At 32.7% G+C, this 12,977-nt stretch overlaps 1 protein-coding gene across 2 annotated transcripts; it reads left to right on the forward strand.

Annotated features, from left to right (window-relative positions):
• The first annotated feature begins 866 nt into the window (after positions 1-866).
• On the forward strand, positions 867-4,014 carry LOC122277428 (type I inositol polyphosphate 5-phosphatase 2-like). Of its 2 annotated transcripts, none has more exons than XM_043087398.1 (7): positions 867-1,427; positions 1,531-1,636; positions 1,717-1,830; positions 2,387-2,474; positions 2,562-2,666; positions 3,541-3,573; positions 3,856-4,014. In XM_043087398.1, the coding sequence occupies exons 1-7, from the start codon at positions 1,398-1,400 to the stop codon at positions 3,971-3,973; spliced, it is 594 nt and encodes a 197-aa protein (XP_042943332.1). In that variant the 5' UTR covers positions 867-1,397; the 3' UTR covers positions 3,974-4,014. The 2 variants fall into 2 exon arrangements, with proteins under 2 accessions (XP_042943332.1, XP_042943333.1); XM_043087399.1 differs by having other exon boundaries at positions 868-1,427; positions 3,786-3,902.
• The last annotated feature ends 8,963 nt before the right edge of the window (positions 4,015-12,977 follow it).

Consider the following 12,977-nt stretch of genomic DNA (forward strand, 5'->3'; position numbering starts at 1 on the left):
AAGTCAAATGAGGAGGGAAATAAATAAAGGTACTGCTATTGCTATAGAAAATTATATGAATTGTGCTGATAGCGATGGGACCTTCAACTCCTACCTTACTAATATCTTAAGCATAATAATCCTGCTTATCCTTTTTGTCATTGACATTGTCTCATTCTAATTTTCTATTGTGGTCAAATGACTCTAATTCATACCTCTTTTTTTATCTCTACAGCACCATCGTATTCATTATCCTCATCTTCCCCCTTGCCTCGAAAACCCCCCCCCCCCCCCCCAAAAAAAAACCCCTTTTGAATATAGACAAATTTACATGAGCTACTTTGCAGACTTGAAGAAACAAAAGAAAGATCCGACAAATCTCACCATGTCAGCTGTACCAAGAATATATCCTCTATGTCTATATGTAAAAGAAAAACTTCATGTGCAATCAACAAAGGTAGGTGGGCATGCAAGGGGTAATAGGAACATGATACATGCCTACCATTGTAGCATTCAACTTTGGGAAATTCACCATCACGAGGTTTCATTCATATCCTGGGGATGAGCTACTGGGAAATTTAATAATCTACAGTTGTCCTTGATGTTGTTCTTCTTAAATCTACTTCTTGATTATCCCATTTCACTTGATCTCTTAATTTTTAAGTGTCAACACCGTCCGGTGGGGTCACTGCAATTCTAAACTTTTTGTTATTACAATTTAATATATGAAGTACTATTTCTATTTTTAGTTGCTAGTCTTAGTCAGTGTTTCTGTTTTGGAGGTACATTGTGGGCTCTAAAGTTTCTGAATTCTAGATTTGTGGCGGGTGATAGCTGTGGTGGACTAGGAGCTTGATCACCATGAGTCAATGCTTAGATGCAATTAGCTGTAGTGTTAAGGATATTTGAGTCCCTATTTATTAGATTATGTTTTGCTTTTCACTCTTCTGTCAATGGCTATCATGCCAGCCACCTTGATTAAAGAAATAGCCGCAGTGCCAAGAGTTTCAGTACAACAGATTTTTTGTCATGAAAATGAAATTTTGGCTTTTCAGCAATTCTGGGTCGTTATTGAATTTTCAACAATATCACGCATCTATGTTTATGTATTAGAAAATTGCAACATGGTGGAAGGACCATTATGTATTCTTTTTTTCGCAAGTTGAGGTTGAAGATGTCTATTTGATATGTCCATACCTTTTCTGTCATTTCTATTTGGTCGTGATATGAATCTTCCTTCTATTTGGCATCAAAATAAGCCTACCCTTAGACTGTGTCATCAGGTTATGCCTGACATACCTCTTATTTAACTGGCGATTACAATCTTGCTACTGTTCCTACATTCAAGGACCTGTCAGTTGAAAGTCCAAAATATTGGTGATTCTGGCCTGAAGTGGAAATTTTTTTATCTTGAGACTATGAGAACCAATCGAGGGAAACGCTCTAAGGTATGTTTTAATGTAAACAAGTCTTTCTTTAACCCATTTTTATGTATCAAAATTATATATATGATTCTTGAAGATGTGTTTTGCCAATTACATTTGATTGCAGGCCTTTTGGCCTTCCATTGTGATGAAGAAGTGGCTAAATATCAAGCCGAAGGTGCATGAGTTCAGTGAAGATGAGGTTGACACTGAAACTGAAAGTGAAGATGATGGTATGTTTTAGCATGTTTATCATGACATGTTGATCCATTTTGTTTCTTTGCTTGATCTTGTTTCTTCAAATTTTGTACAGCTTGCTCTCTTAAAGATGAAAGAATGCACGTGCCTGAGGATCATGCTCAGAGGACACAGGGGAACCCTTTCACTCGGCCCGGTCAAACTTCAGCCAGTACTTTGATTTCTATGGGTGAGATCCTATTAGGATGAGACTGCTTTCTCAAGTTCTATTTCCTGCTTACACTTATGCATACTTCTTGTCATATTTAATATTACTGGAACTTCTAGCCATTTATATGTGCTTATTTCTTCTAAGAACATTTGTGGTGCAGCTCCTTTAGATTTTGATTATATTATATTGTGGATCTCTCATCTGTTTAATGTTCCTGGTTTTGTTTCTTAGTTGAACATAGAAATTATTTGTTCTAATTTGGAAGCAATTATGGTCAAAATCTGTTTTGCTTTTCTATATCATTGATGTGACCTTGGATCCAAAACATTTTGTGGTTTGTGGAAAAATATGCGAGAAAAGGTAGGAGAAAGATCAACTTTGTTCAAAACAGAAACTATATTTAAAGAATTTAAAGTAATTGTCTTCTAATTCCTTTATACTTTCTGAGATCTGAGTGGAGGCAAAGTAACATTTTACTCAATTAGCTCAGTAAATTTTAGCATGATTTCCTTTTTTTTTTTAAAGCTTGTCATCTGATAGATTTCCTCTGTGGTTTTGCTTTCCACTCATCCAGGTACATCTTCCACAGATTATCGGTTAAGGCACAGGAGAGGAAAATCTAAAACTTTGCGTGCACAGTACATTAATACAAAGGATGTGAGGTTTGTGGTTGACCTGTGTACACCATCTAAAGCTATTAATATTTTGGTTCTTATTGGAATTTTGTAACGAAAGTTAATTTACTGTAGGGTGACAATTGGGACTTGGAATGTTGCTGGAAAACTTCCAAATGAAGATCTTGAGATTGATGACTGGCCTTGTACAGAAGAGCCAGCAGATATTTACATTATTGGGTGAGTGATTACTCACCCCTTGATCAGTGGTTTATTAAAAGAAATTGGTTAAGATACATTAGATTACAAAGGCTAATAGTGCCTTCACAATGTGTTTTGAAGAAATTATTGTCGAAGAATAGTTTATATTGAAGGCCACCTTACAGAATATGGTGAAGAACGGTAGAATAATGGACTTAATAAAAATGACAATATTGTAATGAGTAGCTTGGATGTCACATAAACATTGATTGAATTGATAATAGATCGTTTACATTGGATTGTTTTCATATCATTTCTAGTATTTACATTTTTAATTTTCCAAGTACTGCACATGGAGAAAAGAAAGTTTACGATATGCTATTAGTGGAAAGTATACATGTAAACTAAATAGAAATGTATTTTCCAAAACTCTGAAATGGGCTAGGAACCCATGTGCATGTTGTATCATAGCATATGATACTTGACCTGATGCTTAGTGAGGTTTTTATCAATTTTTCCTGACTGGATAACAGGTAAGCCAAATACATGCCAATTGCATTTCAAGTATGAATCAACCTTTTCTCGTTTCACTTGTACTTCATCTGCATCTTGGCTTATTTGATTCCAGAAACTGAAGCGCTCATAGTACATGCATGCTTAATTTCTAGTCCAGGACTTCTTTCTACATTAAACAAGCATTTCGTCTCTGAACAGCTATGCAGAACACAATTGTATGAATCTTTTACCATGGGAGATCATGGTTGCTGTTCATGATTATCCTTCATGGTTTCTCTTCATGATTATCCTATATGCATGCTATTCTAAGGAGATTGTCGACTTTTGCTTATTAGTTACAGGAGTTTGAACCATAAATATGCTTATATATATTGGTTTGTTTTGGCTGTCAAAACAGGATTCTTCAAAGGACTGGCGGACGTATACAATGGTGAGACTAATTATATCTCAAAAAGTTGTTTGAAGTCAATAGTATACATGATATAATGGCAAACGGTTCATTATGCTTGGTTGTAACATAATTTGTGGAATATTAAAATATTGAGAAGTATAAATTCTTCTTCGTCCTAAAATATTTTAACCTCAACTACACTTTTCATGTGGTAGATATTAATGGTTGCATTGCAATTTTTTATATTACAGCATTCAAAATTCCAAATTCATGATGGGCGCACTTTGAGAAATTCTTATGTATTGCCTTCTCACCTTCCAGCTGGTGGAGTTATTGGATCAATCTTGGTGTCCTTTGCTTGTTTTGGGTTGGTCTGGTAGAAGAAGAAGAACTACCCATGAAAGAAATAGTTGGAAAGCTAACGACAAACACAATGTAAAGTAAAATAATTATTCATGAAGAAGAGCTTTCATGTAATGTGATTTGTGTCTTTTTTTTAATTATATGAATAATGATCCATTATATCATATTTATTATTAATTTATTTATTATATATTTTTATTATGGTATATCATATTGTTGGTGTGTTCTAAAGGTTGTTAATTAATGCAATGTGCTGGCAACATTTTTGTAGCAGCATTTATAATAACACCGTTAATTTAAAAAATGTGCCAGCAATGAACTAGTGGGGTCGTTTACATTACGTTGTTAATTTATGCAATGTGGTGGCAACAAACTCATGATTGCATTTAGATAAACGCCGTTAATAAATTTAATGTGCCGTCAACGTACTATTAGTGGCATTTAAATAAACACGGTTAATTTATATGATGCGCTGGCAATGTAATGCGGTGGCGTTTATGTTAACGCCGTTATTTTAATAATTAGCGTTGTTTAAATAAACGCCATTAATAAATTTGCCAAAGTATTATTAGTGGCATTTAAAGAAATGCCGCCACATTATATGACGAGCGGGTAGTTTACTTGTGGCGGCGTTTAGATAATCGCTGGAAATTAGGTCATTGGTGGCGTTTAGTTAAACGCCATTAAATTATTCAATGTGACACTGCCAAGATACTATTAGTGGCATTTAAATAAATGCCACCAATTTATATGATTAGTCAGCAAATTACTAGTAGCGGCATTTATCGTAATGCCGCTATTTAAAAAAGTGGCGGCGGTAGAATAAACGCCGTTAACAAATTCAATGTGCCGCCGCCAATGTATTATTAGTGGCATTTAAATAAATGCCGCCAATTTAACTGATGCGTCGGTAATGTAGTAGCAGTGGCGTTTATGTTAACGCCGCTAGTATATGCCAGGAGATGGCAACGATAAAGTGGCGGCATTTCGAGAAACGCCGTTAATATTAATTATTGTGGCGGCGTTTCACGAAATGCCGCTAAATTGATACAAACGCCACTAATGAGATTTACAAATACCAGCGTTTGCGCAAACGCCGAAACAATGAAAATAGCGACCCTCCATTACCGGCGGACGGTTACGCCGTTAGAAAAACGCCGCGAATTAATTAGCGGCCTTTTTTTGGACGATTGCCGGCGTATAACCAACGCCGGAAAATCTGTCTTTTTTTGTAGTGTCATGACTTCCTTACTAAAACATAAATAAATAAACAAATTAAAGCTTCTCAATCAAGGCCTTATCTCGATACCTCATCATGCTTAACATCAATCCTACTTATAATTAATAGTTGAATCAACTATAGTCACCAAAAACTGTAATTATAAATATATCTATATAATTCTCAAATGCAAGATCACAAATATAACAGAAGTCGAAGCAATTAATACTAAACTCATGAGGAGACTTTTAGTAATATTATTAATGATATTATTGTAGGGTACAAATGCATGTATTACGATTCTGCAAGTACTAGTGGTATAACATAATATAGATCATATATTATTGCTTCATTAACGAAGTTGGTTTGTTGTGTTTTCTCCAAAGGATTATGGGTACCTCCATCTATTTTGAGGTAGCTTCCATCTTCAAGTTGTTTTCCTTTGTTATCTTCCTTTTTTTTTTTTTTTACAAGTAAAATAGATGTGGGCATATTGGATGGTTTTATTTTCAAGCACGTATTGATTTCTATCCCTCTTCATCAAATGAAAAAGTGCTTTTGATTCTGGGAGATATCGTGATTGGCATGTCTTTGTGCTAGATTTATTTCAATTTGGTCGATTTTCCGTACTTTTTTTCATGGGTTTCCTTCTATCTTTTTCATTTTCATTCACTGGATTCGTTATTTGAGCCTCTAAAGGAATCTTGAATGGTCCTTCAAAGTTCAAGGGTGAATTTTCTAACTCAACAGTTTTGATATTAGGAATTTTCCAACACCATATATATATATATTTTTTAATATTTGCCAACACCATAATTTTACATTGACAATTTTTAAGGGAAGTATTGTTCGAGGGCCTTGAAGGATGAAGTGCTATAACTAAGCAGTTATTGAGTTCTTACAGCTTTAGTAAAGTTTTTAGACTATAGTTCTCATATAAAAAAAAAAAAAAAAGTGTTCAAAATATAGTTGATTTGCTGTTACAATTTCCATTTTTTTCTCCTTATTTATTATGGCTAAGATATATGCAAACTTATCGATTCAATATACTTGGTGGTTCATAAGTTTTAAGTTTAAATGATAGATCAGAAACAATGTAATTGTTTACTATAGTTTGTACTAGATTGGTGTGTTGGTTGTCATATTTAGGTAGTGTGAAAAGTGTATCTATATGTATTCATGTTTTATGAAGTTGGAGTTGAGTAGACACATTTTTATGCAAATCTAATTATTCAAGTCAACATTAAAAAAAAAAAAAAAATCAGTTAGAAGTCTAGAGTCAGCTTTGATGTAGAATGCATAAACATCATAGGTCAAGCCTTACTCCAACCATTGTACTGCTGAATTTGGTAAATTTTTGCTTATCATTGCTGTCGTTTAGTCAAGTATTTTGTTAATGAGAAAAAAGAAATGTTTTTCTTTCAAACAGAAGGCAAAACAAGAGAGGGGAGACAGTTTAAGATTTTGATTTTTAAATTAGTTTTGAAGGTATATTTGGGGTAAAAAATTCTATTGAATGTAGTTATAATATTTACTTAGGCAATGGAAGCTAAATGGCAATTTTTTAATGAAGAGGCTTGAAAAGGTTGAAACCACCTGTCTATTGACCAAAAAAATTAGAAAATCCTCCATCTGACGCAAATTCTCTTTGTCTCTATGGATCATTACTTTGTGATGGCTTCAGTGGTGGAACCAGGAATTTTTTGAGGGGGGGCCAAATTTTCTAAAATGCGATACATTGAAATTTAAAAATCATAAAAACATAAATATATATAAAATTAGATCTCGATAATTTATAATATACACGAAAAAATAAAATTCTAAAAATAAAACATCTTAATATATGTTTCAAGTTTTTGACGATAATGTTTCATGAAATAATATTAATAAAATATTTAGAATTTATTTACTTCGTATAAACTATCAAATGATTGTTTAGAATGTCATTTTTCATTCTAGTATATATGTAAGCTAGTTTATTAAATTTTATGTAAACTCTAGATATTTTCATGTCACATTAAGTATATAATATTATAATAGATATCTTAAATAAGATTTTTCTTGCTCAATGAAGTTTAGAGGATAAAATCTCTCAACTATTTTTCATATAGATCACCAATCTTAAATGATTTTTCTTGTATTTTTATTTTGGATTCCAAATTAAAAAGCCTAATATTGTATAACAAAAAATTTTAGATTAATATTAGTACGTTTATTATTTCTCTTAAACTTAGTTTTGATTGAATTTTGGTGAGACCACATTCTTGAAAATAAATAATATATATGAATTATACAAAATTTTAAGACTATAGGAAAAAAATTGAAAATATTTTTTTAAATATATTAAAATTTTATAGAATATATAGAGATTATAAATATTTTGGAGGGGCCATTTTCTATATTTATAAAAAAATATAAATAAAAATTAAGGTATTTTGATTTTTCAAAAAACTTTTGGGGGGCCCATGGCCCCCTCTTATGTGCATGTGGTTCTGCCACTGGATGGCTTACTCTTTCAAATGTACATTCTAAGGAAAAATGCACTTTCCAACCTTCAACTAACAGAATTTTTGCACTTTGATAGTTGTTGCGTGAAAAGTGTATCTCTTTAGTTTAGTTTTGAGTTGACATGCATATATTTATGATGCCACTTACTAGCCCAAAGAATGGTTTCTTATTTGCTTTACTTACTCAAGTTAGCCAATGTTTATCTGTTGGTGTAATGATGGAGTATTTTGACTATTAAAGTTTCATCATTACTCACTTTTGTATTCCTTTTCTGGTTTATCATTAGACATATTTTCCTCATTATGGCTTTCAATATCTGATTTGTCTGTTTTTGCTATTTTTCAGATTTGGTCTTGAACTTTGGTAAACATTCCACCCAGTATTTTGAATGGCTTTGTGGTGCAAACTTTGGATGACTAAAATTGACAAGATTGGAAGTGAAGACAATGTTGAATTAATGGAACGGATCTTTTGTTTGTTACTGGCCAAACTAGATGAATTAATGGAATTTTTTTAGCACTTTTTGTTGTTTGGATTTTAATGAAACGGGGTGCTGCTTGGACAGTACATCTTTTGTGTCCAGTTGTAGAGATGTACTTAGTGTTACTTATGTAGTGTAGATTTGGAATTATGTGTGCAAACACTTGTGTTATGGAGATGCTATAGTGTAGTTTGAATGACGTTCTGATTATATGCAATGGAATGAGGTTTTGTGGCCTTCATTTATATGTAGTAAAATGAGGTTTTGAATCTTCTGATTAATCGATTTGATGTCCTGATTCTTTTACACTTCAACAAAATAGTACCCCTTTTACATATCATATTACCCTTTTACATATCAGGATTTACACTTCTTGAAAATATTACACTTGAAGAAAATGGAACACTTCCATTTTCACAAAAATGCTACACTTCTTGAAAATATTACACTTAAAGAAAATTCTTTGGTAGTGTGAGAGAATGGTTTTTGAGTATGGACCATTGATCCTAGCCAATGCAGAGCGCAGCTGACCCTGGGGACCTTAGGGACTGATTGCTTAGTCATGCATCAAAGTAACTATACTCAGTTACTTTAAAAATAGAAACTTAAGACAAGTAATGAAGTCAAATTTGCTTCAAAATTATAGCAACAAAATAAATATTTTTCATAGGGTCAAGAGACCTATTTTCTAAAGGGTCAAGAAACCTCTTTATCTCCTCTTTGTACTTGTATAGGATCTAATTGTTAGTTACAACCAAAAAGAAAAAGGGAAAAAAATTAGGAACCATAACCTGTAAGATTGATTAACTTGCATAAATGATCAAGTCATTCGCATATTAACTCTTACAAGTCCACCATCAGACCATTCAGCTCCAGTAACTCACAACAAAAATAGTTTCCATACCCCATTCAACCATTTTACATGCACACATTTACCCATAAATAAAAACTAAACACATTTAACCATTTCCAATCACACATTAAACCATTATCAAAACAGCTACAGTGACACTCATCAACCATCAAATTCCTCAAATTGATCAACTCCAAATTTCTCAGCTGCAGTGTCCTTTGCATGTTGAACCTTCAATGTATATACTTGTAGCAACCAAGGAAAAAAAAACTCATCACATGTATGCATAACACTATTAGATGTAAATTCACAAAGACTGAAATTACCCATCTCCCTTTACACAATTAGTAGGCCAAGACTCAACTCAAACACGAGAACTGATTTGCACTAAGTTCCATAGGGGCAAGCATGGCATATCCTGAAGATACTCAAAATGAAAAATTAAAACAAAGACATTAAAAATAGAACGTTGTAAGAAGATATATAACGTGAGAAAGGTAATTTTCTCACATTAGATGATAGGATTTGTGATCTCTATGACCTTTTTGTTGACGTAAAAACATTCATGTTTTCTCTGCCATTTCTTGAAAAATTGTTCATTTGCATAGGAAACTTTTCTTATTTTTTTACCACTATATAAGTCTAGAGTTTTCATTAAAGGTTACTACACTAGCAATCTGTGCGTCACAAGAAATTGTCTTCTGAGTTGTTGTTGTTGTTACAGGCTTTTAAAAGTGCTAAAATCATATTGAATTGGCTTTAAGCCTCAATAAGTTGTTATGTAATTTCAACCTCCCAAACAATATCACAGCTCTACTCTAAAATGTATATGGTATCTTCTAGTACATCTTTATAACATCCTAATCAAATTCAGAACCTGAGCAACAAAGAATGTTCTAAATGCATTTCCATGGAAGGTCTAAGCTTTGTTAATGTAATCTTTTCTTAGAAGGCAATGAGAGAGAATTGGACCAGCACTGCTATCTAAGAAACGGTATATAAGCTATAAATTTTCTAGTGGCCAATATCTTTCAATTAATAGCAAAGCGATATCCTTTCAATTCATTCCAACATGGTACTTTCCTTTAGCATAATAACTATTTCATGTTAGAACTTCTAGTCTCACGTCAAAACATTTATTGAACTTCTACTCAATTAACTTTGACTCTTTAGAGTTCAATGATTGGTACAAGAGTCAAAACCGTAAATTGAATGACTCGAAAATTCATGAATACTTGGTCAATTTATATGCATGAATTTCATAGACTTGGTTAGTTCAAAGATTACTAAAGAAGATAAAGCAGTATACAATATTACAATTACATAATCTTCATCAATTATTTGTGGTTAGTATTGTTCACCCAATGTTTGACTTGTGATGCATTGGGTCAACAATACTAACCACACTAAAGCACAAGTTTAATTTAATAGTTGCCCTGACTTGTGATTTTTTTTTTTACTTGACTTAATATCCTGCATTTTCACAACAGCTAAAACAAGCTTTAAATAAATAAATAACATTTTCGAATCGAATCACTGTGAACAGACAGAAATGCAAGGAAAGGCACAACTAGAGAGATCTAGAGGTCAAAGAACGAAGAAAAAAAAGCAATGAAATGACACCGCACGGATCAGGGCATTGAATGTTTGATTTAGAGCTGCATTTTCAAGCGTGCACGAGGGATTAGTAGATCCAAGAAGAGATGAGAGTGAAGCAAATCAAGTTAGCTTAAACGTATATGTGATGCTCTGACAATGCAATGGTGGTAACAAACCAGGTCGGCTACAAGCAATTTCATGAAGATGAAGATGAATAAATACTTTAGGGCCATATATCTCTTTAGCAGATTTATAATTCTAACTTAAGAAAAATAATTCTATCTTATTTTTCTATTAATATTTAGGTTTTATAATATTATAGTCTCACTTACCTAACACCCCTCAAATTCCAATCTTTGGACTCAAAGTCAAAGTTATCTTGTTTATCAAATTGCCAAATACAATTTAGTGGTGCCAAGGCCACCGAAAATTCTACACATTTTTTCTACCGAATAGTGTAAACTTTTTTTTTTTAATTTTTGTTTCTATTTTTTTCAAACATTTTTTAAACCCATTTAAAGATTTTTAAATATAAAAAATAAAAAATATTAAAAACATTTCATTAATCATTAAGTAAATTTTTTTTAAAATAATCTGTATAAGACAGTTATACACTTTTTTGGTGACCTATCATTTCTCATTATAATATTATTGATTTTAATTATTGGGCAATTTGTAATATTTTTAGATTAATTTGTATTATTATAATTAGGCCTGTGCATATGATCCGAAAACCTGTATGATCCGAGTGTCCCGAACCGACCCGACCCGGCATTTGACGGGTCACTAATGATCGGGTCACCAATCCGATAAAAACAAAGGGTTTAAATTTTAGTGTTAAACCGACCGAGTATAAATTCTTCTTCCTTGTCATTTCTCTCAAACCCTAACCTCCAAGTACCATGCGGGCGGCGATGTCATTCTGCATCTTGAAAATACTGAATTCATTTAAAACCTATGAGGGTAGAGAAATAGTAGAACGAGTAGGGGATAAACTCTGTAAGACGAAAAGAAAGAGGAAGCATTAGGGGACGGCTTTAATGGAGGCTTTGAAGGTGAGCTCGCAGCCTTTCGGACACCTCTTTCGCTTCACATCTTCTACTGCTTCTGCTGCCACATGCTCCAAAATTGGATTTCTCAAGTGCTCCTCTTCTGCATCTTCTGCTGCCATCGCAACCGCTACCTCTAGCCTTAACTGGCGATCATCCCCTTCAGAGAACAAATAAAACCAAGTAAAAAAAATCATATGGAAAAACCAACTCCATTTCTATAGAGCTGCAACCCAAAAGCCTTTGATGGAGAAAAATATGGAGCAGACTTCCATCATGATCAAGCCCAATGGTGTCTAGTGATTTTGCTTGTTTTCTGGGTTTTCATTTGTTATAGATCTTGTTGTTGGGGGATTTTTTATAGATCTTGTTGTTTGGGGATTAATTTGTTGGGGGATTTTTGCTTTCAATAAATCTGAAGTCGATAACTCGTCACTAGATACATTTTTTCTTGGTTGTCCTGATCTCTGCAGTAGTCACCTCTGTATTTGGTTGATGAGGGTTTTAAAGAAATAACAGAATTTATTGGCCGAATGATCTAAAAATGTATAAGCTTAATCTATGATGCAACTTGCTTTTCTTGGTTGGATTCGGAATTTTCATCTATAGAAAATGGGTACAAACAAGGTCTACCGATGAAGAAGAAGGACCAATATTTTCATTTTTTTTTTTTTTGAAATAATAAATGAAGACCAAGTCGGGTCATACGGGTTCGACCCGATTATGTTTTTGACGGGTTGGTTTGGATCGGGTTAGCGCCTTGAATTGTGGAATTCGGGTCGGGTCGAGCACAAACCCGATATTTTCAGTGCGGGTTGCAGCCCTAATTATAATAGATTAAAATACTTAGGCTTTTATGTTTTATGCTTTAAGCAACATTTGTTTAATTTTATATTATATGTAAATTGTAAAATATAATTTTTCTTTTATTTTAAGACATATTTTAATTATTGGAAATGCTTTGTGCAGGGACCAAACCATGGAACATTGAATGAACATTAAAACGAGCAGATCAGTAAAACGAGCTTGTAATTCTAACCACAAGCTAGGCATAACCCAAATACATTAAAAAGGGTCATATTCTAAATTATATAAAACAACCACTTGAAAATTACGATTATTGACATTACGCACCCAAACAACTATTCCTTAATTAAGACTTATTCCAACCAGCATAACAATGATTCTAAATAATAATAAAAGAATATATTATATTTTTTAAAAATTTGCATTTTAAGTTTATAATTTTAAGGGGATGTTTGGAAATGAAATGAGATGAAAATTTTTTAAATAATAATAAGATAGTTTGTAAATAGTAGTGAATAAATAAGAGAGAAAAAGTTAAATAAAAAAAATATTATAAAGTTTAAA

The sequence above is a fragment of the Carya illinoinensis genome, chromosome 9 (genome assembly GCF_018687715.1).
Source record: "Carya illinoinensis cultivar Pawnee chromosome 9, C.illinoinensisPawnee_v1, whole genome shotgun sequence".
NCBI classification, from domain to species: domain Eukaryota; kingdom Viridiplantae; phylum Streptophyta; class Magnoliopsida; order Fagales; family Juglandaceae; genus Carya; species Carya illinoinensis.